Genomic DNA, 26,483 nt, shown 5'->3' with positions numbered 1-26,483 from the left:
CGGCCTGCGGACGGGGCGAGGGGGTGCTAGGGGGGAGTGGCGCTCGCGCCCCTCCCGGCGGGCTTTGCGCGCGGCACCGCCCCCGCCTCGCTCGGGGCCGGGCGGGGAAGATGGCGGCGGGCACGGGCAGTGAGTGCGGGACCGGGCGGGAGCGGCGGCGGGGGGCGAGCGGCAGCGGGGCTGTGGCGGGGAGGGGAGCAGGGGAACGGCCCGAGAGGAACGGAGCGGTTGCCAAGGGCCCTTCCGGGTAGGGGCAAACAGTGCACGGGGGGCGGGGCCAACGGTGCGGGGCAGGGGCGGGGCTTCGGCGGGGAGGGGCGGGGCCAGTCCTTGTTGTGGGCTCCCGTCCCCCGCGCACTCATGCCCTGTCCCGCAGAGCACAAGCTGCTGAGCGCCGGCCCCACCGAGCCCTGGTCCATCCGCGAGAAGCTCTGCCTGGCCTCCTCCGTCATGCGCAGCGGCGACCAGAACTGGTACGAGAGCACAGAGCGAGGAACCAGAGCGTGTGCGAGGCACCGGGTGCCCGGGGCAAAGCGCGGGGCTGTCTCCCCCGCCTCTGTTCAGAACAAAGATAGGGTGTCAAAGGGTTAGAGATGGACCTGGACAGGCTTTTCGCTGCCTTCATAACTACTGTGTAAAAGCAGAGGTGTGTTGAAAAGTGATGAGAGCTGGAGAGAGACTTTGGACAAGGACATGGAGTGACAGGACAAGGGGGAATGGCTTCAAACCAACAGAGGAAAGGTTAGATTGGAGATTAGGAAGACATTCTTCCCTGTGAGGGTGGTGAGGCCCTGGTACAGGTTTCCCAGAGAAGCTGTGGCTGCTCCATCCCTGGAAGTGTTCAAGGCCAGGTTGGATGGGGCTTGGAGCAACCTGGTCTAGTGGAAGGTGTCCCTGCTCATGATAGTGGGTTGGAATGAGATGATCTTAAAGGTCCCACACCATTAGGTGATTCTCTGTATTCATAAATTGGATGAGGTGGGTTGGGGTCAAGAAGGATATTTGGTAACATTCCTGTGCACTGAACCTGTAGCTCTCTTTTACTGCCCTTTCCCCCTCACAAAAGTAAAGTGTTTGTGGAAATATTTAATCAGAAGCTAGAAACTTGCTTTTCAAAGCAAAGGAGCAAAGGCATTGTTTATTAGGAGCAGGCAAATATTTTCGAGTCTTGTACTTTATACTGTAATAATTCCCAAACATAACAGCTCCTTTGTGAGTTTATCATGTTTAGGGGGTTATTCATTGATGTCGAGACAGCTTGTCAATTTTTCTCTGCATGGCAGTTGGGGAAGAAAGTATGTTGACGGTGACTTGCCATTTCCCTCCTGCAGGGTCTCAGTCAGCAGAGCCATCAAGCCTTTTGCAGAACCAGGGCGCCCACCTGACTGGTTTTCCCAAAAGGTAAGATACTGATATTTGAGTCTTGGAAATAAATGAGTTCTGCAAGGGATATATAAAGCAGGTGCCTAAGAGAATGTATTTGTTGTTTTAGAAACAGATAGCAAAATTAATTTTGAAAAAAACAATTTTATTTAAATCAAGTACTGTTTTTCTGTTTCTGAAATAAAACTTGAGCTCACAGTACAGTTGGATAAAGTTAAGGAAAAGACATGGATGGTCAAAGATATGAAACAGCTTTCCTTGTGAGGGTTGGCTAAGTAAGGTAGAACCCTTAACATGAAAAGATGAATAACAGAAACACACCAGATCTCTGCATAATCAGAAGTGCCAGGGTGAGGATGAATAAGGATTAATTGTTCCATGTAAGGGACAGAAAGAGATAGAGACTCAAGAGAGGAGACGTTGGAGTTGTTATGTTGCTTACTGTGTCTGTTGAGCTGTGGAACTGGCCTTGATGTCATGTTATTTTGTCTTCTTTGATTAAATATTTTGGTTCGTGTTCACAGGCGGAAACATTACAGCTGCAGCTTTTGCTTGCTTTGATTTCTGAATTGCTAGTTGGGAGCATCTGTTCTTTAGCTTTGTTTTTGCTTCCTCCACTAAATTATAGCCTTGGGGGAAACTTTGGAGAAAACTGTGAGATCTGTTCATAAAACATTGGGCCTCCAAAGAAGTGGGAGTGAGTGCCCTGTGGGCTTTGTTGATAGGTGTTAGCTCAAGCTGACCCTTTAGTGTCCTCTGACTTCCTTTGTTTTTTCTCAGCACTGTGCATCTCAGTATTCAGAGCTCTTGGAGACCACGGAGACCCCCAAGTGAGTACAAAGTCTGACCCAAGCACAATCTGCAGCAATCTGGGGGGACTCGTCCCTTCTTAGAGCAAAGTCCTTGTTACTGTTAACTTCCCAACCAACTCCTCCCTAAAGGAACATTCAGGAATGAGAAAATTCAGCTTTTGTGGGTGGGCAGTGAGATTGAGGTGTGGCAGATGGGGAAGATAACATTTATCTGGCTGGAATAAAACACTTCATGTTGGTCTTACTGATCAGAAGCTTTACACATAAGTTTATCATTTAGTGTAGGGGTAGAAAAGGCAGCAGGAGTGAGAAGGGGAGATGTTTTTTATTTGTCCCTACTTTGCAGTGTTTTTTTACAGCTTTCTTCTCAGTGCTTTCACTACAGCTTTGTGGTCTCAGATATTTATTGCTACTAATTCCAGTAGTTTTGTTTGGGGACTTCACATCAAATTAAGTTAAAGATGGGATGTCTGAAAGTAGTATTTGTAATAGTGCTGAATGATCTTCAGCACTGGAGCTGAAAGGACTTTAGTAGAGTTAGTGAGAAAAAAAATAGATGTTTCTTCATGGGTAGAGAAGAATCTTCTCTGAAGTGGAATAATTGATTTTTTTTCAGGTAGAAAATTTTTAGTGGACTTGCATCTTTGATCTTTTCCTGAAATCTTTAGCACTGGGTGCAGCAGATAAAAATTTCAGAAGAGATTATGATGCAAGATCATTTAAGGGAGTTGGAGGAAGTAGATATTTTTTTTGTGTACATGAGTGTGTCAGGAGTGACAGTCAGCAGCCATTTATGAAATGAGAGCTGAGTTTTCTGTGATTTGTATATAGCTTTTTTCATCTTTCCTTATAGGAGAAAACGTGGTGAGAAGGGAGAAGTTGTGGAAACTGTGGAAGATGTTATTGTGCGGAAACTGACTGCAGAAAGGGTTGAGGAGTTGAAGAAAATTATTAAAGAAACACAGGAAAAATACAGGTGCATGGCAGAGGTGTTAAACTGTGGCACATCTGAGAGCCTTGTCCTGAAAAGATTGTCTAAGTAGGATGGGGTGAAAATGCTGCTTCGGGTGTCCTGTCCAGTGCTCAGTAAGTAAGAAGGTTTTCTTATTACAGGCAACTCAAGAAGGATGCAGAGCTGATCCAGGCCGGACACATGGATAACAGACTGGAGGAGCTGTGCAATGAGATTATGATGTGGGTTATTTGATTATTTCCATGTTGTGCTTTCTTCTGAAATAGTAGTTTGCTGACACTGTCAGACATCTCTTGTTTCGTGTACTTTGGGTGAAGAGAAATGGGGCAGCCGGGCAGATGCTTTGGCCTCTGAGGGGGTGCTTAGCCTGGCTCAGGGGATGCCAGCTTGTGTGGAACGTTGTTTGGAGTTGCTCAGTAAAGAGCTTGGTGATGCTTTGCAGCATCGTGCTTGCTGCTCCGTTTTGATAATCAGCTGGAAGTGAAATTTCCTGCCCAGTGTGTCATTCTCTGGCTCTGCTTCCTTCCACAGGGGAACTGAGCCCAAATCCACAGGGGCTGTTCAGTGTTGTCCCGAGATAACGGGGCGGGGGGTCAGTAAACTGATTGTGAAGGAGGAATTGAGACACTCTGTAACAGGTTTTGTTTCTGTATACAGAAAGAAAAAAATGGAGGAGGAGGAGGCAGAAGTCAAGAGGAAGGCTACAGATGCTGCTTATCAGGGTAAGCTGGAGATGAGCTGCCTTCCTTTTCCTCTGAGAGATTTGTATATTCATAAGGAACACTTGGAAAATACTTCTATCTTATTAAGAGCTATGATAGGAATTCCTTGACCCTGCAGTTGGAAAGAAAGGTTATATTCTCTTTCCAACACTCTATTTGTAACAGGGCAAAATGCAGAGGCTTCTGAGAAAGGAACAAAATCTGTAGGAAAGGTGTATGTAAGAGGAAACAGGATTAGCCAGGAGCTCTGTATTAAAATGTCAGGCTTTTCACCCCTTTAGTTTTTCCTATAGTTTCACTGGTGTCATGAAAATAAGGGACATTAATTCTGAATGTTTAATTCCTTTATAACTCTTGGGGCAGTTAATTCAATTGACCTGTCAGTGGTGGGAGGTGTTGAATACCCAACCGCTAAAGAAACCTGAAATAGAGGTGCCTTACCCAAACCTGGTATTACTGGGGGACTGAGCCTAATGTGGTGCAAGAAATTCCTATAACATAAACTGTCTTCTTAAGATTCTTCAGGATAAAGTCATAGGTAACTCTCAGGGACTGTCCAAGATGGTGTCATGGAATCTCACTTGAGTTTCTGTTCTCTTCCAGCTCGTCAGGCCATTAAAAATCCACCGCGACGACTGACGGGTGTGATGGTTCGTTCTCCCGCTGGCTCGACCTCCCCAGGGGGGGAATATGCACTGGGAGATCTGTCCCAGCCTGCTGGGGATGAGGCCAGTCCGGGGGTAAGGATCCTTATCCCAGATAGGAGGGAAAGACCAGCTTGGGACATGGGGCTCAGTGTCCATCACGGAGAATGGGCCTGGCGAGAAGCCCTTGCCTTGCTTTGCGGACTTTTGGCTGCCGTAGTGCTGCAGTGTGGTTGGTGTACAGTGCTGCTCGGGATCCATGTCCTCTTCCATGTCTGTGGTGATCCGGTGTCTGGATCAAAGGCCGTGTAGGGGCGTCAGTGGGTTGACCAGGCAGTCTGTGAGTGCCTGGGGAATGGCATTACAGGGCAGGGAAAGGGTGAAAGCACATGCCTGGAGTAGGTGCAGTGAGTGAATGGAGTAGGTGTCTGTGGTGTGCTGGATCAATGCTCTTGGGGGAAGCAGCAAGTGGGGCTGGTCCGTGTGGTGGAGTGTGGCTTTGAACAGTGTGGTTTTTCTCTTTCTCAGGTCACGCCAGGGACATTGCCCAGCACCCCAGTTGCCTCCTTCATTGGAATCCCTGACACCCCTCCAGGCTCTGCTCCCCTGGATGCCCCCATGACCCCAGTCACTGATGATTCACCCCAGAAAAAGATGCTAGGACAAAAAGCAACTCCGCCTCCTTCCCCTCTGCTCTCAGAGCTGCTGAAGAAGGGCAGTCTCTTGCCCACAAGCCCCAGGCTGGTATGGAGCTCTCTGCTCATATATGCAAGCACATAAACAATTTGCTTCAGACTCTCCCACTGAAAAAGGGGGATCTGCAAAGACTTTTTTAAAATGTGCAGTTTTGTGAGAGTCCCAGCAGAAGTGATGTCTGAGAGGTATAATTACCCTGTGAGCCACAGAGGTGGGACCCTTTCCCAGCAGGACTGCAGGGACTGTGCAGCACGTAAGACTGGCTGTCTCCCATCAGTCGTAAGGAGTTGGAGTTGCAGGCTTTTCCAGAGGAAATTGTTCTCCTCAGGGGAGGGAACTTGTTAGTCAGCATCATCCCCATCAGCCTCCTCGGAGCTGTTCTTGGTGATTACTTTGGGCCCACAGTTCTTTACATCTTGGCAGGAAGTTGCGTTTCAAGACCTGTAATGTGTCTTAGCATAAGAGTAGGGAATACTTTTAATGGGTTTTATGACCTATATTGAAGTGTTTCAGTTTTCTCCTCATTGTAGAAAGTTACTAAAATCACTGTAATAAGAACCCACTTGTGGTGGTGGTGACTCTGGAAATCTTGGGAGGTGCTGACACTGTTCACAGCCCAGTCTGTAAACAGCAGCCATCAGCCTGCCCGTGGCACAGATTCCCTGTGTTAGTGTTTGTACGAGGAAGTAGCTGTGTTGGCTGTTGACTTTATTTTTGTAGTAGTCAGATTTAGTCAGTCTTTTCTATTTGTTAGCTTGGGTAAATGTTCGGTGGGTTCTGTGTTTGCAAAGTGGAGCAGGGAAAGGTAATGGCTGTGGAAGACTGGGTTTTCTTTGTAGGAATAAGACTGGTTTACATCTGTTTCAAGGTCCATCATAGGTTCACTGTCTGATCTTGATATGAGTTACTTTCCATCTTGGTACTTCTGTTTCAATTCAAAATGAGGAATATTTCTGTGGCATCTCAGGGTCTTAAGAGGCTCATATCTGTAAAGGATTGTGAGGTCCTTGAACAGGAACTGAGGTCATGATGTATTTGGCCTGACCTCGAAGTTGGCACTGCAGCTGTGTTGTAACTGAAGAACACAAATTATTTGCAGACTCTTATGTTGTGCACTTGTATGAGGGGCCTCAGGCAGGGTGCAGAGTGCAGAAGAAATGCTGAAACAGCAAATGCTGGACCTGTTCATGGAAATGCACATCTGGCAGACAATCACTGATGTGATGGTATCTCCCAAAACTTCAGTTTCGTCCTCCTTTGACAGGTCGGTGAAAATGAAATGGCAGTGGCTTCTGGTCATATGAACAGCTCAGGAGTGCTGCTGGAGGTAGGAAGCGTCCTTCCAGTACTGCACAGTGGGGAAATGCAGTCGACACCTGGTGCTGTCCCTGCATCTCCTGCTGCTTCAGGTAACTCGGGCCTCTCCCTATACAGTTCTCTCTTAAGATGTCCTTCAGACTGCTCTGTGAATTCTCTTTGGAGAAAGATGAAGGACATCTAGCCTGGCGGGTTTGGGGGCTACATTATGACTTGTATTCCTCCTTCTGTACCCACATCCCTCTCACCCCTACTTTTATAAGACCCTAATCCTTAAGGAAAAAAAGAGTGACTGAAACAGTTAAACATGATTCGATCCTGATCTGCACAGTCTGGTTTTCTGGATTTGACACTGGTTAATAGCATTTTGTTGTAGAGAGAAAGGGTTTGTTGATAGGGAGTTGAGGAAAAAATGATCTAGTATCTGATTCTTAATGTGTCAGACTCTGCTCCCTGTGGATCTGGAGAACTCATGTGCCTTTCCTCTGCTGTACCTCAGAGGTGTTTTGAGGGTTAGACCACAGAGGACTATGAGCTCCAGCGTGAGTTCCCCAGAGTGAGGGTGAGAGGGACATTGCAGGACTCTTTGCATTGGGCTTTTTCAGAACAACCTTCCTGAGGTGAGGGTTTTTTCTCATCTCTTGCTGACCAGTGGTTTAATCACATTGTCTGCAACTGAGGTTTTATGCCATTCATTTATATCGAATTCTATACAAGTAAGCAGCTTTCCTTATCGACATCTTTTAAGACCTGTTAATTTGGTCCAGACAGTTGAGTCAATGCAGACTGGAAGTTACAGCTAAAATGAGTGACAATCTTCGATATAAAAGGAATTCTCCAGGAAAAACGTGCAAAGAGATCCCCCTTGCTCCCTTCCAGCTCCTGTGATGACTGTTTGTCTTGGCTTACCTTGTGTGGCTCTCTCAGCACTTTTTTTCAGATCTCCCATAATCATATTGGGATGAGCCTTTGGAAGGGCATCTCTGTGCATGTGTGGCTTAGTCTGTCCAACCCTTACAGTGAACAGTGTTCCGTAACTGCATGATTCTGCCTCAGACTGCACACACAGTGGGGTCGGGTGTTTTTGGTGCAGGTTCTCTGTACAGCTTTTGGGACTGTTTATTGGTATCTCTCAGTGTCTTTTCCCAGAAGAAGCCACCAGGCAGTGAAGAACCCAGTGGTGGCTTTGTGGACTTCAGTGGTGGCTGCTTCTTGCTCATGTGCTTTTCCCTTCTACTCTCTGTTAGGTGCTCCTACGCTTTCCCGGCTTTTAGAAGCTGGTCCTGCACAGTTCACCTCACCTCTTGCTTCCTTCTCCGCTGTTGCCAGTGAACCTCCAGCTAAGCTCCTGCCACCCCCCGTAGAGCCTGTGTCCCAGGCAACTATTGTCATGATGCCCACGCTGTCAGCACCATCCGTTGTGCCACCAGCTGCAGCTCCAGAAAGCGTAGCCACAGGTGCGTTCCTGAACGCAGCACTCGTAGGACACGCACTGCTGGAAAGCAGAACTTCCCGTGGGATCCTCGCCCGGCGATCTCTCAGCTGGGCTTTAGCACCTCAGACTTGCCATCCTGGCCAAAGGGATGGTTATGTCTGGGTTCTGGAGTAAGCAGGTGGTTTTAAACAGGGTTTGCTGGGTGGGGGTGCTGGTGGTTGGCTGGACTGTGGTTCAAGGGTTGGAATCTCGCTTTGTCTCTCCTGTGGGAAAGCAAACTCGTATTTGTCTTTTATTTATCTAAGCTGTGGTGGTGTGGGTGGGCCTGGGATAGTTGCAGTTGGTGCTTGGTCTTATCCACTGCAGTGTTTATGTGGGCTGGACTTCTCCAGCTTGGTCTGTCTCTGACTGTCCCTCTCATCCTTGTGCAGTGAGCCAGCCAGAAGCCTGTGTTTCCATGGAAGCAGTGTCTGATTCCCACACTGTGACAGTGGCCATGGACAGCAGTGAAATATCCATGATCATTGATTCCATCAAGAAAGAGTGCCTGGGTTCTGGGGGTGGCAGCACTGCAGGATCTTCCAAAGATCACTGCATGGACGGGAAGGAAGATCTGGATTTGGCTGAGAAAATGGATATTGCAGTGTCCTATACAGGGGAAGAGCTGGACTTTGATACAGTTGGAAACATTATAGCCATCATTGAGGACAAGGTAAATGGGCAAAGCAGAGTGCCAGTGCCTCTTGCTCCACATTCAATTGGATTAATCTCAAATGATTGCTGTTCACCAATTTAGTTAGTTTAAAAAAGCAGGAAATAGCTGTTCCAAAGTGCACGTTCTCACCATAGTTTTCCAGAACAATAGGAAATGACCCTATGACACCACTGCTGTCAGTCTGACACTGGTACTCCTCTTAACCTGATGCTCCTCTTCAGAGTGCACAGAGAAATCTCTTTCTTTCTCATGTTGGGTAGGGTTTAGGTCACATCTCTGGCAGACAGGGGAGTGCTGCTCACAACATCCTTTCCAGGAGTGCCATATTTCTGAAACTGAAGTTCCACGGGAGGCTCCACAAGTCTGGCTGCAAAATGCAGTACCAGTACATGGAGTTTTCCACAGTTGTCTCAGAAATAACATTTTTTTAAAATCCCTTTAAACTTTTCTATAATCCCTCTTGCTGACCTCGGTCTGCTCTGTTGTGTGTTTTGACAATAAAGGTAGACGACCACCCTGAAGTCCTGGACGCAGCAGTTGTTGAAGCTGCTCTGTCTTCTTTCTGTGAAGATACCGATGACCCTCAGACCCTTCCTGGCCCTTGGGAACATTCAATTCGTCAGGAGCACGAGAAACAGGCCCAGATACCCCAAGTGGCTGTGACTGTGAAGCAGGAGAGACTGGAGTGTGAGGAGCCAGAGGCAAAGGGAATTCGAGACCTAATGGGCATTGGAGAGCTGGCATCAGAAATAAAAACCGAACTTGCAGAGCAGGAGCAGAGTCAGCTGGGCCCTGAGGAAACCATACCAGCAACTGCAAGAGTGACAGAAACACCAGAGCTTAGAAGTCAAGAGATAGAAGAAGATCAAAGAGCAGCTCTAACATCAGGAGAAACTCCTGAAATAAATATAGAGTCGTCCAAGGGAGAAGATGCAGTGCTCAATCCGGTGAAGACAGAGGTATGTGAGCAGAGAAGCTGTCTGGAACTGGTGTGGGGAAAGAAAGGAGCAGTTGTGGCAGGTAGGAGAGAAATTTTAGAGGAAGGATGACTGCTGGGCTGAAGGTGACCCTTCAGTGGATGTGACTGACTGTTTTCTTGGGAGTCGTGCTGCTGATGTGCTTGATGAGCAGAGCAGCTGTGCTTTAGGCAGTACCTTTGTATATCTCCCCTCGCCCATGTGCAGAATTGCTCCTGGGAAGGTGCTCAGTGAACCTCATTGCCTTGAGCTAGGTTAGGGTGAGTGAGATGTGCCCACACCTTCACTGAAGTAAGCTGACACAAACATCTAGATTTGTGCATTTCTCTTCCCTCCAGACCCCACCTGATGATGATTCATCCCCTCCACAAGTCCCAAATGTGAGTGAAGACTCCTCACAGGCTGATGTTCAGCACAAATTTGAGCTGTCAGGTAACTTAATTCAGCTAGGAAATCTTTTACATGCAACATTATTAGCTGGATAGTTGCCAGTGATATGGTTCAGGATTTTTGGGGAGGAGGGACAAAAGATACATGTAGGAACAGCGGTAATTACTGCAGGACAGTAGGCATTGGTGCAGGAGCTTTTGTAGGGAAGACTGCTTTGGAGAGTCAACCTTTCTGCATTTCTTTCTTTCACAGACTCAATGAAGGAAGAGGCCCAAGCCCTGTTTAGGAGTCAGATGAAGGTAATTCTCAGTTACAGTCATCCCGAGTTTGTTTGCAACATCTCACTGCTGCTGCTCTCTGCTGAAAAGCAAAGCTTATGTTCAGCTTTTCTGCATTGAGAAGTAAGCAGTCTGCAGTCAGAGCTAAAGGAGAGATTGCTTCAAGCTGTAAAGCTTATATGTGTATGTGCTTGTGGGTCTGCAGGGGGAGGCAGGGCGGGCCAGAGAGACTGGGGTTCTGTGGAAGTGACTGTACAGTTTTCAGCAGGGTAACAAGAAAATCACTTTACTCGCTGAACCGCAGTTGCTTTGGAGGCTCTTGAGTTGCTGCTGTAGCTGGCCATGCTGGCTCATGGACTCTGTGTTTCAGGATGGGCAGGGTGAGGAGGACGATGAGGACGGTGCCAGTGAGGCTGCCAGTTTGGAGGAACCCAAAGAAGAAGATCAGGGTGAGGGATATCTGTCAGAGATGGATAATGAGCCCCCCGTGAGTGAGAGTGACGACGGCTTCAGCGTCCACAATGCGCCTCTGCAGTCCCACGCGCTCGCCGACTCCATCCCCAGCAGCCCGGCCTCCTCACAGTTGTGAGTGTCAGGGAGTTGTGGAGGGAGCGTAGGAATCTCATTTCTGTTTTGCTGAGTGGGAATTTGTTGATGATTATTTCTGGTTCTCCTTGCTTACAAGGGCAAGTGTGCAGACAGCACCCCACTACCAGCTCCCACTTTTTCCTTCTGTCTTTGTCATGGATTAGCATGGGCATGTCAAAGGCAAAAAAACCCACGAGTTTTCTGCTCTGAGGCACTGTGCAGACTCCTAAAGGAAGTATGTTCTTCTCTTCCCAGCTCAGTGTGCAGTGAGGATCAGGAAGCGATACAGGCCCAGAAGATCTGGAAGAAAGCCATCATGCTAGTTTGGAGAGCAGCAGCTAATCACAGGTGAGTGAGTTTGATGTCTTGACAGAAAGAAGTGACTAATCCTAGACAAGTCTCCACTCTCCCATCTCAGAGGCTTATCTCTTGGTACCAGGAGATGATGAATCATACTGTTACAGACAAATAAACAGGAGAGCGTGAAACAAATATTTACCATCAAGGATGGTCACTAAGTGGACTCTTTCTCTTTGCAGATATGCCAATGTCTTTCTGCAGCCTGTAACTGATGATATAGCACCAGGTTACCACAGCATCGTACAGAGGTGAGTTTCAGCAGCCTTCTGTCACTAAAACTCTATATTTGCTAATTTGTGTAGGGATTTCTGGCAGGAACAATGTAGGTTTTGCCTGCTGTGCAGACTGGAATACTTGGAAAAACATTTTTTTTCCTGACATGATTCAATCAGAAGCAGGTTTCCCCGAGAAGCGGGTCTTCAGTAACAGGCACATGTCTGTACAGAACCTTGACTTGAGTGAAGTACACTGAGTTACACAGAACATTTTTATCGGTAAGGTGATACATGACTGATCCGTTTTTCCCAGTTTCTATCAAAGAGTAGGATTAACCTTTGAAATTCCTAAAAGCTGTCTTTTTTAATCAGCATTTTTTACTATCCCAGATAGTGGACTTTTCTGGAAGAATTACCAGAATCCCCTGCTAGCCCCTGAAACTCTCCCCTAAACAGTTCAAGTTCAGTGGCTGCAGCTCTGGCTCCTTAGTTACTTCCTCCATGATGCCTGGAGAAGGCAGGTGCCTCTCCTGAGGCGTTGCTCAGGCTGTTGTCACATTCCTGGACAGATTCTGTCTTCTGACCCAGGCCTTGGTACTCAGGAGCACAGCCTGTCTGGGGCAGAACCTGTTCAGCTAAATTAAACAGACTCTCTAACTAGACAACATTACAGACTCAAGGTTGTTTCCAAAAGAGAGGGAAAAGAGTTAAGTGTGCCTGTTGCAATTTTGCTTGCATTTCTTTCATAGACCGATGGATTTGTCTACCATCAAAAAGAACATTGAGAATGGGCTGATACGAACCACAGCTGAGTTCCAGCGTGATATTATGCTGATGTTTCAAAATGCAGTTATGTACAACAGCTCTGACCATGATGTGTACCACATGGCTGTGGAGATGCAGCGAGATGTCCTGGAGCAGATCCAGGTAAAGCACTGAGCTGAGGGCTGAGCATCTGCCTTGGTCCATGGATGTAAGACCGTAGTTTCACTCCCCATGTGTTCGATGCAGGAGTCCTGTCCTTCCCTGCATCTCTCTCATGCTTGCTCAGGTGCTTGAGTTGAACTAGATTGTGGGCGAGTTAAAAGTAACACAGCAAAATTTTTTATAGGTTCAGCCCAGACCAATTTCAAATGTAATTTCCTTCAGGGAAATGCTTAGGCCAGCAGGAACTGGGGTGTGGTTCAGGAACAGAAACAAGCAACAAAATAGTGAATGACAGGGGACGCGACTGCTGCTTTGGGTGGCTGTGCTGGTTTATGTTGATATAAAGTTTATGTGAAACTATCCTGTGAATTTATGCCATTTAAAATGTCCTGTGAAGCAGGACGTCCCAGCTGGCAGGAGTAAGAGTTTGAACTGAGGTTTTCTAGTTCCTCGGGACTTGTGGCTTCTGAGGTAAATAGGGGAACTTATTTTGAGCAGCAGAAAAGGAACTGAAACTGCCTCTGACCCAATCATTCCCAACCTGTGGTCTGTGATAGTTAACTGACATGCACTTACTGAGCTTGTTTTGCCTGGCAATCTTAACAGAGTGTGGTTTTCTTGCAGCAATTTCTGGCCACACAACTGATGATGCAAACATCAGAGTCAGGGATCAGTGCAAAGAGCCTGCGGGGGCGAGACTCCACTCGCAAGCAAGATGCTTCAGAGAAGGTGAGAATGCTGCACCCTCTGGAAGGGCACTTGGGATCTTCTGAAGAATCCCAAGATACTGCATGAAGTTCTCACACAAGAAAGGCAGAATGTTTTTTGGGATTCCAGCATCTTCATGTAAACAAAATTTCTTCATATGTGTCCATTGATAAGATTTCAGTTCTGGACCTGTACAGCATTCAAGAGGCAGGTCTCATGAGTTTCTTCTGTAATCCCAATAGTTCTATCACCTTTTAAAAACAGGTGATAAAAACTGTAGGGAAATGAAGAGAGTATTGGTAGAGGTGTGAAATGGCAGGAAGGTGAAGGGAATTGCCATGTCCTTCACTTTCTAGTCAGGTTTTTAGAGAGAGAGAATTAGTCAACTCTGGTTTGCTGTGTAAAACACACCGGAGAATCTCTGAATTTCACACTGATCTAAGCAGTGAAGGTTGTTTGGTTTTTTTCTTCTGTAAAGACATCCAAACACAATGAAGTGGTCTCAGGTGATCTCAGCTGGTGCACACAACACTGTGACAGCAGGGACTGCCTGCTTAGTTCTAGTAGCAACTGCACCTTGCAGAAATTGTTTGGTAGACCAGGCCTTGCCATGGATGAGGAGGGAACATCCCTTTCCTAGCATTCTGACTCTTGCAGTATCCCTCCTTTTGTCTGTTTTTATGTTTCTGCTGCATAAGACTGATGCCATGCGGGAAGGGGAGTGGGGCACAAGTTTCTCTATGCTCATGTGTGGGCTCAGTGCTTCTGTGTGGTGTGTGCATTTCTGTAGCTGATGCCTGATAAGTCCTTCTGTTTGGCCTTTTAACAGGACAGTGTCCCAATGGGCTCTCCTGCCTTCCTTCTCTCTCTCTTTGTAAGTATTGAAAGGCTCCAGCAGATTCTGCTGGCAGGTGCTCTGCTCCTTGTCTGGGTGATCACTGTACTGTCACAGCATCCTTAGCACTGCAAGGGGTGTGTTTGACTTGGGGGCTGCACCACTGCGATCCTTAGAGAAGAAACATCTCAGTCCCTTATTCTCAGCGTGGGTGAGCGGGAGGGGCTTCAGTCTTTTCTTTTGGTTCCAAGAGTTTTCTTTTTGTCATCTGCTTTTGCTTTTTTTCCACAACTTCTCTCCTGCTTTCTTTCCATGTAAGTGGGAAGACAAACCAAGACCTGTATTTCCTACATCTCTCATGTTTATACATTGGAAGCAGTACAAAAGGTCTTGGGAGAGTGAGCAGTCAGCTGTGTACTCCTTTATCATTCCTGGTCCACAAAGCAAATAAGACACTCTGCAGAAATACCTTGCTCTGTGCCTGTGGTGATCCAGAAGTGTTTGGAAAAGTATTCCCTCTGGGAATCCCCAAGTCTCTGAGTTGCGGGGAGAGAGGAGAGGAAGTTGGAGAGTTGTTCTTATCTCTCACGTGTATCTAAAGACAGAGGAGTACTCCAGGAGATTCAGCATGTCAGCCAGAGAGAGAGGGCAGCGCATCAAAGGAAGCTCTCAGCTCACCTGCTCATGGAAAGGAGCTATGCCAAGAAACTAGGGAGCTAGTGCCAGGGTCACTCAACTGGAGGAGCACTTCCCATAGGGATCAGCAGCTGATAAGGTAGGTTAGTCAGCAGTTTCCTCTTCCCACCTTAAGCTAGAATCTGCTGTTTAGGAGAAAGCCTGTGCTGTCCAGGCTCCAAAAGCATTTGTCTGGGTGAGAGTCATGTTGCCTCTCTGTGCCCTGGCTCCAGCAGTGCACACATGCTGCCACGCCCAGCACCCTGCTGTGTCCAGAACAATCTTTAGGTAGGTCTGCAGGCAGGCCGCCCCAGACCACCTTAGGGACAGCTTCCCTTTCTCCTGATTGGAAGGCATGAAAAGTTGTCGCCAGATGCAGAATTCCCTCCCTCCCCCTGTGCTGAAGGGAGCAGAGCGCTGGTGTCGGGTTGTGTAACTGTGTTTGTTTGCCTTGTGAGCAGGACGGAGGCACCAGAGGGCGGCGCTGCGCCATCGAGGCAGACCTGAAGATGAAGAAATGATGCTGCAGGGACACAGAGAATCCCAGCCGAATCCCAGCACTCAGCATCTGGAGCTGGAGTGCAAGCAGGCTGCTCTTAACAGCTGTTGGAGGAGGAAGAAAAGCTGCAGGTCCATTTCTGGGACCTGGTTCACCTTCTTCGCTTGCCCCTCTGGAGAGCGCTGTCTCGTCGGAATATGTATCCCAAAGAAACTTCCCCAGAGGGAAAGACTAGCCCCCCTGCCTGTTTTAGGGCAGTTGTCTTGGGCTTCATCAGTGTCCTGGTGTTAGCTAGCAACTGGTGGCTCGTATGTACTGTAATGTGAAGTGTACAGATTTTTACTAGTGATGTGTAAATGTGATGTATATTAAAATCTGGGAACAAACCGGTGTGCAGTGTACTGAGCATCCCAGCTCTGCAGGGAGCAACCCTGTGGAAGAAGCCTGTGTACCCACCTTGAATATCTGCAAGTATAATTCTCTTCCAGTTTTCCGTAGAGCACACACACATGGCAGAGCTTTGGCCTTACAGACTATCCATTAATCATGGGAATGTTCCATAGTGCTTGGATGGAGAGGAAGATTCCCTGGTGGAGTGTGTGAGGATACAGCACCACTGTGATGATACAGGAAATCTAAGCATGAGAAGTTAAATACTGCAATCTAGTTGGAGCTTCCCTTAGGAGAAAGTGCATCGAAAAGTACTGTACATTCTTCCCCCTGAGATCTCTGAAGGCTACACTAGTGAGAGTGAAAGTCCGTGATCCCAGCAGCTGCAGGCAGGATTGCCAGTTCCCAGTTTCGCATCTGAGCTTGTGCACTGTTTATACTGGAAATTACAGTCCTTTTCCTAAGCAACATGGAGGTTGAAGTTCTCTGTGAGAATTTCCAAGTTGCCACCTTCTTTTCTGCTCATATGACCTGTGCGATGAAACTTGCGTGTTTTCTGCCCCCACAACCTTTCATGGGGGAAAAAAAAACACCAACAAAACAGTATCATCCTTGATGCATTGCAGCAACCAGGAGTGATATACACTCTGCAGCAGGTACAGGGTGCAGCTTTCTGTTACACAGGATTCAGGAAAGTGAGTCACTGGGATTAAGACCAGAGGCATTGTTACCTGGCCTAGTAAGAGCTCTTTATTTTCACAGGTTTAGTGTTGAAGTTGGCTGTGCCTGCTCTTTTGAGTTCTGTGTATCACTGAGGTGTATTTTCACAGAGTCACATTACTGATTTGGAAATGCTGAAAATCCTTTGGTTTGGTTATTGGTTAGTTGTCCTTCACTAGTAAACCTGGGAACAAGTTTCTTATTTGATTTTTTGTGTTACAGTTTCCAGAGATTACAGGTTGTTATTTTCACAGCATAAAAAGTTACAGGGTTCTTAGTGTGTGCTATGGAATTATTTAAGGACAAACATTTTAGCAGGGCCTGTTGTGGCAGGACAAGGGGTAATGGTTTGAAACTAAAAGAGGATCAGTTTAGACTAGATAATTTTTTTTTTTTTAAATGAGCGTGGTGAGACACTGGCACGGGTTGCCCAAAGACATTGGATGCCCCATTCCTGGAAATGTTCAGGGTTGGGTTGGACAGGCCTCTGAGCAGCTTCAGCTAGGGGGTGTTGGACCCACATGGCCTTTAAAGGCCCTTTCAACCCAACCATTCCATTATTCTAAGTTGGAAAGGATCTCTGTGTGTTCCTCTAACCTGCTGCTCAGAGCAGGGCCAGCTTCAAAGGCAGATTTGTCAAGTTTTGAAAATCATGGATGGAGGTTCCATAGCACCTCTGGACAAGCTCAGTGCTTACCCACTCCTCCTGAAATAAATATTTACCTAGCCTGAAATTCCTTTGATGCAACTTGTCATAACTGTCCCCTCCTTTCACTGCTGGGCACTGAGAAGAGTCTGGCTCCATCTCCCCTGTAACACCTCTGACCTGCCGTTGTTGGAAAACCGAAGGTGCAGCACATGAGAGGACCACGTAACTTGCTTTCATCATGGCAAGCATTGCTGTTCCTTCCTACCCTTGGTTTCTTCTCTTAACCAGGTATTTTTCTTTCAGCCTTTTCCCTTGTCCTATGACATTTTAATAGTCTTAAATGATGTTTTAAGAGCTTTAAAACTCTTTAGGATATGATTTTCTCTACGAAGCCCCATTGCCTCTTTTCCAATTCATCATCTCGTGCTCTGACTACTAAGTCTGTTCTTCCTAATACTTTGTTCTAATCTGTCTGGTACAGAGCTGATGTTTTACTGTGCTTTATCTCTCAACACCCACCCTTTTACAGACAGATAAAACAATCACCCCTTTCTGGTTTTCTTCTTAAACTTAAATGACAGGTTACACAGCGTAGGATTGGTCACGCTGTATTTAAGCTTCTTTAAGACTCACAAGTGAATCCCAATGGGTTCTAAGGTTTACCCGCTCCCTTTAATTGTTCTAAAACCTCCCCTGTTGACATTTTAATTAGAAACTGTCTCTCAGACCCATCCCAAGAGAAGGTCTCATGTGATCTCCTCTGTGGCTCTGCTGATAATGATGATTAATTTGGTTTTTCCAACTGGCCCTATTTTCCACTGAGATGTTTGGCACTGATCATGCGTCATCGCCACTGATCATCTGTCAGTTCTCTGCTTCTGATGTTTTTGATGAGGTTTGTTGTTTTTATTTGCTTTTATGTCTTTAGTAAATTGTTCTGGTTTTCTTTTTCCTTTTTTTTTTTTTTTTTGCCTTCTTTATGTGGATTCTATGTTTCATTTATTAGAGATCAGGCTTTTATCATTTTTCTTGTTTTGACATGTACGTTCTTTTTAAAGACTGTCTTCCTGATTTCTAACAGCTTTTTCTCAGATCAGGAAGGGTTATGCAGTGTCTGATCTCTGCAAAGCGAACTAAAACTTTCCAGTTTGAGAAAGGTTCCTTGCTGGTGACTTATGTGGCCAACATAATTAAGAACTGTCAGGCAGTTCTTAATTAAAATTTGAAGTCTATCATTTGGTCCAGAATTGGTGTGGAGCTGAGCAGCCTGGGATTATTTCCCTCATCATGTCTTGCAGTAAAGCTGCTCTTCTGCTTTCTGGCATCTTGAGTTTTCCAAGATTTGGGAAAACTGAACATAAGGCTGAAGATCTCTTAATTGATGTTTATGCCCCAATTCCCCAGGCTTCCTGATTTTAAACCCTCTCACCTGGAGTACAGAAAGACGATCACTAGGGATCAGATTACCCTGGGTAAGGGTTTTCTGTTCCTCCCTGAGCTGCAGTGGCTGGTTCTGTGTGTGCCCAGCTCTGTTGAAGGTGCAGGACAGCTCTTTAGGCACAGAGTTCTTCTTCAGATGAAATCTCAGTTTGCTCAGCTCTTTGCCCAGCACCAACTCTGGAAGCTGAGAGCAGGTAATGTTATCTCTTACCTCATCAAATTTCTTCTGCTTCCTCTGAAGTTAACTTTGAAAGAGGTTTTGGAAGGACAGGCTTTCAGATCCTAACTCTGCTTGCAAGTTCAGGATATAAGCAAACCAGTTTTCTCATCTCCAAACCCAGTGGGTTCTTTATTTCTCTCAATTATGCACCGTAAGCTGTATTTGGAGCTGTGCTAGCAGTCCTGAGAGTGCAAAAGGCAGTCAGTGAGAAATGTGCTTGTTCAAAACTCTGAAAAAATTAGGTTGTACATAATTAACTGAAAACTCTGAAGACACTGTTAACTAATGCATAGAATTCTCCATAGGTACAGCATCCACACAACTCCGTTCAGGGGCAAGATACAGATTTTCTAACATCATTTACTGTTACTGTGACTCCGCAAGCAATTCCCCAGGCTTAGAGGAATCTTAGTGGACTAGTGCAGTAGAAGATAGTTAGGCATGGATTAAAGAACAGAGATGAAATTAATGGTTTCTTGCTTCTTAAGAGATTGCTAATTTTTATTTTCTGAAATATGTAGAACTCTCCTCTGTCAGTGTGTATCTGTGCAGGATTATAATTCTTCTGACTCTGGTACATAAGATATCACCATCCAGCTAAATCACATCTGTCACTTAAAAAAACAAAGTCTGTAAGCTTTGTAATAAGTTATTTCCAGTATAAAAGGATCTCAGAGGGCAGCAAAGGGAATTGCAGTGAGTTGTCCTTGGAGTCACAAGTTGTTCACAACAGTCAGCAGCTGAGGAGCCCTGTCAGGACTCAGTTTGACCTTGCTGGTGCCTTCGGCACCTTAAACATGGAACATCCAGCAAAGCCACGTGCTTCTAGCCAGCTCAGCATGCCCTGAGCACAGTGACCCACCAACCCCTGGGCAGGGGGAGGGCACAGAAAACCTGTAATGCAGTTGCTCTGAAGCAGCAGTTTGTGTTGCAGAGCTGCAGCCCTGCCACATGCTGTGCGCAGGGCTCGGGTATAGACTGAGCAGGCATAGACTGCTCACCTCAGAGTCCTTCCCGCGCTGGGGCTCGGAGTGTCACCAAACGAGCTGGTCTTGGCAGTTCTGGATCTTGGTACAAAGAAATTGCTTTCTCTTTTTATTGTTTGCAGATGGGCCAATCCTGCGAGTCACAGAACAGTGGCTTCCAGTCTCCTCCCAGCTGGGATTCAAGCTTGGATGTGGACATGAGGAGCTGGAGAAATACTGAAGACATGGCTGTGGGGAAGGTAGAGGAGAGCAGCCAAGAGGCAGACTGTGAGCTGAGGTTGAGTGAGCCTCCCTGTGAGGATCATAGTGAAGATTACCAAGAAGCAGAGAAGCCGTATGAAAGCAACAGTCATCTCCAGTTCATTTTGGAGGTAAGGCTGTTTGGATGACAGGAAGGTTGGCAGCATAGTTCAGACCCTCCTGAAACATCGGGGTTTTTTAGGGCCTCCACCATCCCTAACACACAGAAACAGTCTGGGGGGCACAGCAGATGCCCCGGGTTCACTCACTCCCTGGCGCAAGCCCAGCCCTTCCTCCCATTTGGAGCTGGCACTGCAACAAGGGAGCTGTTTTGCTAAAACACAGCTCACCCTAAAGCATAGAAATGTCAGTGAACTGACACTGTAATAATAACACAGGGCTTCATCGGAAGATTTTGCAAGGATTCCTAAAAATGGAAAGGCATTCATGATTGAATGCAAAAATAGCATCTGTGCTGTTTATTTCTCCTCCCTTTTGCCTTCACAATTTGAAGTAATAAATCACTGTGTTGCAGGTAACCCAGATGTTGGAATCTCTCCGCACTGGCAGCACAGAGTCATCACAGACTCAGTGGGATTATTGTGGCTTAGGGAAGCAGAGTGATGGGGAAGATGTGAGGTGCCAGGAAAAGACCACAGGAACAGCAGTCTTGGGAGCAGAGGGAAGTCAACTGCACATTCTGGCAGAAGATGAGAAAGAACACTTCTTGGCAAGAGGGGTAGGGTAGTGGTGGTCCTAAAAGAGCCTCTGGTCCTGGATGAGAGACAAGAGACAGTGAGGGAAACTAGCTCTTGAGGAGATAGGGGAGTCCCAGGGAGGCAGGGACACACAGGAGGAGACAGCAGGGAGGGGAACGCAGGAGAAATGTAAGAGGGAAGGGTGTTTTTATGTATGGCTGTGTATCTTTATAAACAGGAAGCTTTTTACAGATCAAACCCTCAGATGTGAGTTGGAAGAATTGCTCCTTGGCAGTGTAAAGGTGACTCATGAGAGCTGGCAGGCTGCTCTCAGGTTTAAGGCAAGACTGGAATACTTGCCCTGTTCTAATTGCTGTGTTTTGCAGCACAGCTTGGCTCGTTTCAGGCCCACGTGGCTGTGCCAGCAAGAACCATCTGCCCCTGGGGGCCGTCATGTCTTGGAAGCAGGCACTGTTTAGCCTGGGTTTGCATCAGTTCTGTGTCTAGGGGGCTGTGGTCTTCCACCAGCCTGTGAGGTATTCCTGGGACAGGTAACAAAGCAGTGGAAGAATGGTGTCATTTTTCCACACTCACACTTGTTCCCTTGAAAACTCAGACACTGGAGTCAAATCACTTTCAGGGTTTTCACCTGTTCAGGCTGAACAGTGTTATTTCCAGCAGTTACTCTGTTCTTAACTGCTGTTATTCACAGCAGTTCCCTCATCGTTTTCCCAATGGTCAAAGCCAAACACAGCACCGTGTCCAGTTTCTTCCTGAGAAGTCTGCCCATGCTTCAGATCTGTTGAGGATTCTGAGGTGCCCCTGCATATAATCCCACATCCTGGACTTCAAAAAGCCTCCCTTTCCTGCCACTCTACATTTTATTGGCAAATTAGTACAACAACAGCACCACTCTCCTTCCTGGATGAGTCTATTCCCTGTCATATTCATGTGGGAGTTTCTGGGGAAACAACCTTGCTGTGCTCTAGGGGATCCTGTTATCTGTATCTCGAGCTCTAACAAGCCTGAAGCAGTCTTACCTCAGCTCTTGATTGCCCTCTCTACATCCATGACTCTTCCCAAAGAGCAGACAGACACAACACTGGGCAGCTCCACAGGGTTTGTGTTAGCCAGAGGTGGATATGATCCAAGAGATCAGACCCAGCTGTTACTGAGCGCTGAGCAGCACAGGGGAAGTCTCGGTAAGGTCAAACATCATCCTCAGAATAACAGAGAGCAAGTGAGCTTCCAGCTGAGCCTGGATGCAGTAAAGGGATGTGCAGCAGGCTGGCTTCTAGATAAATGACTCAGGTCCTTTATCTCAGGCTGCCATTTTAGATGTATTTTCCTCTGTGCTCCTCAGGACAAGACTCCAGAGACACCTGGAAAACAAGCTTTAGGTGAGCAGCATGCACAGGAGATAAGTGCTCAAGCCCAGGACCAAGATGACAGTGGCAGCACCTCTGCAGCCCCGGTGCCGGACTCCACAAGCCCTCCCGACACACACCTGTAAGTAGCTGGTTCTGCTCTCTTGCAGGTGCAGCAGAACAGACTCACTTGCCTTGTCACACATGAGAACAAGTGTATGGCACAGGTCACATCCAGGAAGGTGAGATAGCCAAGGAGAACAGGAGGGAAGGAGGTAACTTGTGCTATCTCTGTGGATCTGCCAGCATTTTGAGGCATCAATCCTAAGCTGAAGTGAGAAGAGTAGAGATTAAATAAGAGAGTAAATGGAAAATACACATCTCCTCAAGGCAGGTAGACTGGGCATCAGGTTCTGTCAGGCAATGCATAGTGCAGCTTCTGAGAGAGGCTTTACTAACCCCCTTTAAGCAGGTGCAGATATGTCTGTCACATGCAGGCTCTGCCACGTATGATCATCTGGGCTGCCTTTCAAAGGAAAAACATGGGGAGATGGGATGAGAAACTTCATAAAAACCACCTCAGTAAAGTTCTAAACAGCAGTGGTTTTCTATCCAGTTTGATTCTGCCCTTGGTTTTACCTGTTGCCCTGCATCTTCCTGCATTCTGGATGTTTACTTGTGCATTCCCATGGAGAATGCTCCCGCCGTCACACTCCAAGGCTGTGGATGTGGTGGGTGCCAGTAGAATTGTCACCTCCCACTTCTTCTCGAGTGTGATGATCTGGCAATGCCTTCACTTCACAGGGTGCAGCCGAGCTGGAATAACCCCCTCCAGCATTTGCTCCTCAAGAAAACACTCCTGACCATCTGGAGGATGATAGCCAGTCACAGGTATGTGGGAGCAGAGGGCTGGATCAACATGTCCTGAACACACTGCCCTGAGTCCCAGCTCCTGTGTCACCAGGCCTTGTCCTCCCCTCCCCAGAGGCTGGGCTGTCTCTCCTGGGCTTTGCTTTAGGAACAGCTGTGTACTGCAGAGCTGGAGAGAACACTGCATATTTATTTTCTCTGCTTAATGTGGCAGAGCCCAGGAGCTGCTTCCTACACAGCTGGCACAGCACTGGCTGTGGCCCTCACGGCAGGCAGGGAGAGAGAAACACTGCTCCATGTCCTAGTGCTGCCTTTGGCACAGGGCAAGCGCAGAACAGTCTTTGTCCTTGTCCCTGTAGATACAGCAGCCCGTTCCTGAAACCGGTGTCAGAGAAACAAGCCCCTGGATACAGGGATGTGGTAAAGAGGTGAGTTTGTGGAGCAAGTGCTCATTAGTTGATTTCTCTCTGGTTCTTTTCTGTTGTTTTTGGTTTCCAAAGGCCCAGTGGGATGGTTTCCTTCCTCCTTTTCCAGAGTTTGGCTGTCACCAGCATTTCCCACTGATTTCTTTTATTAAAACTCCCTTCTGGGTAATTAGAACCTGGAGGCTTGCACTGACTCTGGACCTGGCAGGAATTGTGCCTACCATGCAGACATTGCATGGCTTAGCTCAGGCACAGTCCCTGGGCAGGGGATCCAGCTCCTGCAGCTCAGCAGTCTCTTCTCCCCATGCTGGGATGTGCCTCAGGCAATGCCCCCTCCTCACTCGCTGCTTGCGACCCAGATGTTTCACTCTCAGCACAGAAGTGGGTCATAACAATATTTCCCAGAGAGATTAAGGGCATTTTTCAGAGCTGAATCATGTTCTATTCTGGTCACAGTTGTCCTCTCTGCAGCCATTCATTTTCCCATTCTGTCAAAATAAGGGAAGTAATATTTATTCCCCGTCGCGTTCCCCTTACCAGCACTGCTATTTTTGCTGGTAGCACCATTTGATTTTAAGGGGGTTTAATAGATACCTATTTTAGTAACCTTTCTTTCTCCACTAAGACCTGGACTGACTTCATGAAGACTAATTACTGCTTGCCTTCTCTGGAGCTCAGCATTACATTTTTCTCAGAGGTGACTGCTAATGACCTGCCAACTTGGTTGGACAGCAAGTGTCGCATTGGCTAAACTTAACTTTTGTCTGACTTGGAAGAAAAGCCTTTCTCACTCTCCCTCTTTGTCTTGAGCAATAGAATTGATTGAAAATAGCTCTGCTTTCAGGGCCACTCTGAAATGAGAATAATCACGTTCATGCAGACCCCAAAGGATGCCTTCCCCTGGGTTGCAATTCAGTTCTCCTTCTCTCTCTCTTTTCTAGACCCATGGATTTAACTAGCATAAAAAGAAGGCTGGCAAAGGGACACATTCAGTCCATGATCCAGTTCCAGTGTGACCTCATGCTCATGTTCCAGAACGCAGTGATGTACAACAGCTCTGACCACCATGTGTTCCACATCGCTGTGGAGATGCAGCGAGAGGTCATGGAGCAGCTGCAGGTTTTGGCTGAAGCCCTCCTGTACTCCAGAGACAGGCTGGAGTGAGGGAGAAGGTAACAAGCCACGCCTGAGGCCACTTTTATTTGGAGCAGTGTTGTCTCTGTGGCTCAGGATGTGCTGGGCTCGGGGGATGTGTCGCCGTGGCCTTGGGCAGAGCTCGTTATCCCCAGTGGTGGCTGCTGGGTCACCGCAGTAAGGATCAAAGCGGTTTCTTGGAGGGGCACCATGTTGGAAGCCTCCTGTTTTCTTTGGGGAAAGTAGCAACGTAGCCCTGCAGGGAAAAGAGTTCGCTGGGATGAAAAACAAGGGAGAAAATGCAGTTTGTGGCCGGGTGGATGAGCTGGGCACAGCCCTGGGGTGGCTGGCCGCACCGGCCCGGAGCGTGCCCGTGGTGTGCTGGGCTCGGGGTGGGCTGAGCGTCACCAGCACCGACCACACCCAGTAAAGGCCCGTGTTGAAACTTGTGTTTCCGTGTGAAACTTGCGTGTCTGACACTGGGACTTGGACTGGGATTGGGACAGGACTGGGGCTGAAACTGGAATTCGAACAGGGACTGGGGCCGGACCTGGGACGGGGATTGAGACTGGGGCCAGGACTGGGACTGGAACTGCGACTGGGATTTGGGCTGGAGCCGGGGCTGGAGCCGGGGCTGTGGGGAGGAGGGTGGGCCCGTGGGGGAGAAGCCGGTAAAGGACCGCCTTGCCATTGGCCAGTGCGGCTGTCTGTCAGCGCCAGCGCAGCTGCCGATTGGCTAGCGGGGAGCGGAGAGCCGCGTGCCCCGCCCCGGCGTGGCGCGTGCCCCGGCAGCGGAAGCGGCCGGTGCAGCCATGGCGCGGGACAAGCCCGAGGCGGCGGCCGAGGAGGAGGCGGCCCCGGAGCGCTCGTACCGGGAGCAGCTCGACTTCCTCAACCCCATCGCGCAGCCCCTCGCATCCCGCAAGCTCACGCGGAAGCTTTACAAGTGCATCAGGAAAGGTCTGGCGGCGCCGGGACATGGCGGGGGCGGGGCCGGGCCGGGGCATGGCGGTGGCGTGGGGCAGCCCCCTCACGCCGTGGTTCTCTTGCAGCGGCCAAGCACAAGCAGATCCGCCGCGGTGTGAAGGAGGTGCAGAAGTTCATCAACAAGGGCGAGAAGGGGTAAGTGCAGGCCCAGCCCCGCGGTCCCTGTGGCGCAGCCCCGCCACTGACACGGCTCTCCCCGCAGGATCACGGTGCTGGCTGGGGACACGCTGCCCATCGATGTGTACTGCCACCTTCCCATCATGTGCGAGGACAGGAGCCTCCCCTACGCTTACGTCCCTTCAAAATCGGTGAGTGTTGGGGGCGGCAGCAGCCCCCGTGAGGACTCCAGGCTGTGACTGGAGCCATCCTGGGGTGGTGAAGATCCAGGGACCAAGTAAAGAACCTGGTGCTTGCCACAGAACGGACATGGGGGAGGTGCAGGAATGTTTCACCATGGGATCACAGAACTGTTTGCCACGGTCCCTGTGGGATATCAGGGACAGGAGCTCTCTGGGCCACAGCCAGGACTATTTTTCCTTCCTCAGTTGTGAGCTGCAACCAGTACCGTCTTTGTAGGCTGGAAGTTGGGAGCAGGGGGAGGTGTCTTTGGAGTGTCAGCCTCGTGCAGGCAGCTCTGCAGATCCTGCTCTGGGGAAGAAGCATGGCACATGAGCCAAGTGCCAGCCCCTTGTGCTAGATGCCAGCCCAGGGCTTTGCTTCCAGATTGTAGGACACAAGCTGAGAAAAGGGCTCTTGAACCCCAGCACAAGTCCAGAGGGCTTTGGGTTGATTGTCTGGCAAGCATAGCCTCACTGTTCCCACAGGACCTGGGAGCTGCGGCTGGCTCCAAGCGCCCGACCTGCGCCATCCTGATCAAGCCCCACGAGGAGTACCAGGAGGCCTATGACGAGTGTCTGGAGGAGGTGTCATCCCTTCCCCTACCACTGTGAAGAGCCGCGGACTGGTTGTGCCCTGCAGGGCTGTGACAGGTCCCTGCGCCCCTGCCCCGGGGCCACATGGCCGTTTGTGGGGACACCACCGAGAGCACTGACTGGGGGGGTTGGGAAGCACTGTGCGGGTGAATAAAGATGTCTGTGGGTTTGTAGGACGTGGTCCTGGTGCTCGGGGCAGGAAGGCTGGGGGTCCACAGCTGCATTAAACTGCTCCAGGGGCGCCACCCCCGGCCCTGGTGTGACTCACCGCGCCTC

The 26,483-nt window shown here is 48.4% G+C and overlaps 2 protein-coding genes and 1 long non-coding RNA gene across 11 annotated transcripts; 2 read left to right on the top strand and 1 right to left on the bottom strand.

Moving 5' to 3' along the window:
• The first annotated feature begins 13 nt into the window (after positions 1–13).
• BRD8 (bromodomain containing 8) lies at positions 14–25,516 on the top strand. 9 transcript variants are annotated; one of them, XM_027900971.1, is made up of 29 exons: positions 14–129; positions 377–473; positions 1,332–1,401; positions 2,164–2,213; positions 3,049–3,171; positions 3,309–3,389; positions 3,826–3,890; positions 4,494–4,630; positions 5,063–5,278; positions 6,495–6,639; positions 7,795–8,004; positions 8,414–8,694; positions 9,201–9,656; positions 10,013–10,106; positions 10,317–10,363; positions 10,713–10,927; positions 11,186–11,278; positions 11,470–11,538; positions 12,255–12,432; positions 13,057–13,161; positions 13,970–14,014; positions 19,677–19,925; positions 20,330–20,533; positions 21,856–22,001; positions 22,664–22,750; positions 23,089–23,157; positions 24,096–24,326; positions 25,341–25,410; positions 25,478–25,516. In XM_027900971.1, exons 1-27 carry the CDS (start codon positions 111–113, stop codon positions 24,316–24,318), a joined length of 3,774 nt encoding a protein of 1,257 aa, XP_027756772.1. In that variant the 5' UTR covers positions 14–110; the 3' UTR covers positions 24,319–24,326; positions 25,341–25,410; positions 25,478–25,516. The 9 variants fall into 9 exon arrangements, with proteins under 9 accessions (XP_027756772.1, XP_027756725.1, XP_027756763.1 ...); XM_027900924.1 differs by having other exon boundaries at positions 37–129; positions 20,330–20,524; XM_027900962.1 differs by lacking the exon at positions 5,063–5,278 and having other exon boundaries at positions 37–129.
• Positions 18,669–22,680, bottom strand: LOC114066467. The gene is made up of 2 exons (XR_003573189.1): positions 22,000–22,680; positions 18,669–19,182 (listed from the first exon to the last, which is right to left on the bottom strand). It is a non-coding gene; the product is annotated as an uncharacterized LOC114066467 (long non-coding RNA).
• On the top strand, positions 21,049–26,383 carry NHP2 (NHP2 ribonucleoprotein). Its single transcript, XM_027901172.1, has 5 exons — positions 21,049–21,054; positions 25,081–25,248; positions 25,341–25,410; positions 25,478–25,583; positions 26,100–26,383. The coding sequence occupies exons 2-5, from the start codon at positions 25,101–25,103 to the stop codon at positions 26,223–26,225; spliced, it is 450 nt and encodes a 149-aa protein (XP_027756973.1). The 5' UTR covers positions 21,049–21,054; positions 25,081–25,100; the 3' UTR covers positions 26,226–26,383.
• Positions 26,384–26,483: the final 100 nt, after the last annotated feature.

This window comes from Empidonax traillii, unplaced genomic scaffold (assembly GCF_003031625.1).
Source record: "Empidonax traillii isolate 1590-97213 ecotype Southwest subspecies unplaced genomic scaffold, ASM303162v1 scaffold22:size5013007, whole genome shotgun sequence".
In the NCBI taxonomy this organism is placed as follows: domain Eukaryota; kingdom Metazoa; phylum Chordata; class Aves; order Passeriformes; family Tyrannidae; genus Empidonax; species Empidonax traillii.
This window is presented reverse-complemented; position numbering and strand designations above follow the sequence as displayed.

What these genes read in the sequence shown, in the direction of transcription:
- NHP2 (XM_027901172.1), top strand. Translation starts at nt 25,101, where the DNA reads ATGGCGCGGGACAAGCCCGAGGCGGCGGCCGAGGAGGAGGCGGCCCCG. An exon ending in ATCAACAAGGGCGAGAAGGG is followed by an intron (nt 25,411 to 25,477) that starts GTAAGTGCAGGC and finishes CTCTCCCCGCAG; the next exon opens with GATCACGGTGCTGGCTGGGG. An exon ending in CTTACGTCCCTTCAAAATCG is followed by an intron (nt 25,584 to 26,099) that starts GTGAGTGTTGGG and finishes CTGTTCCCACAG; the next exon opens with GACCTGGGAGCTGCGGCTGG.
- BRD8 (XM_027900971.1), top strand. An exon ending in GAAACACAGGAAAAATACAG is followed by an intron (nt 3,172 to 3,308) that starts GTGCATGGCAGA and finishes TTCTTATTACAG; the next exon opens with GCAACTCAAGAAGGATGCAG. An exon ending in AGGATGATAGCCAGTCACAG is followed by an intron (nt 22,751 to 23,088) that starts GTATGTGGGAGC and finishes TTGTCCCTGTAG; the next exon opens with ATACAGCAGCCCGTTCCTGA.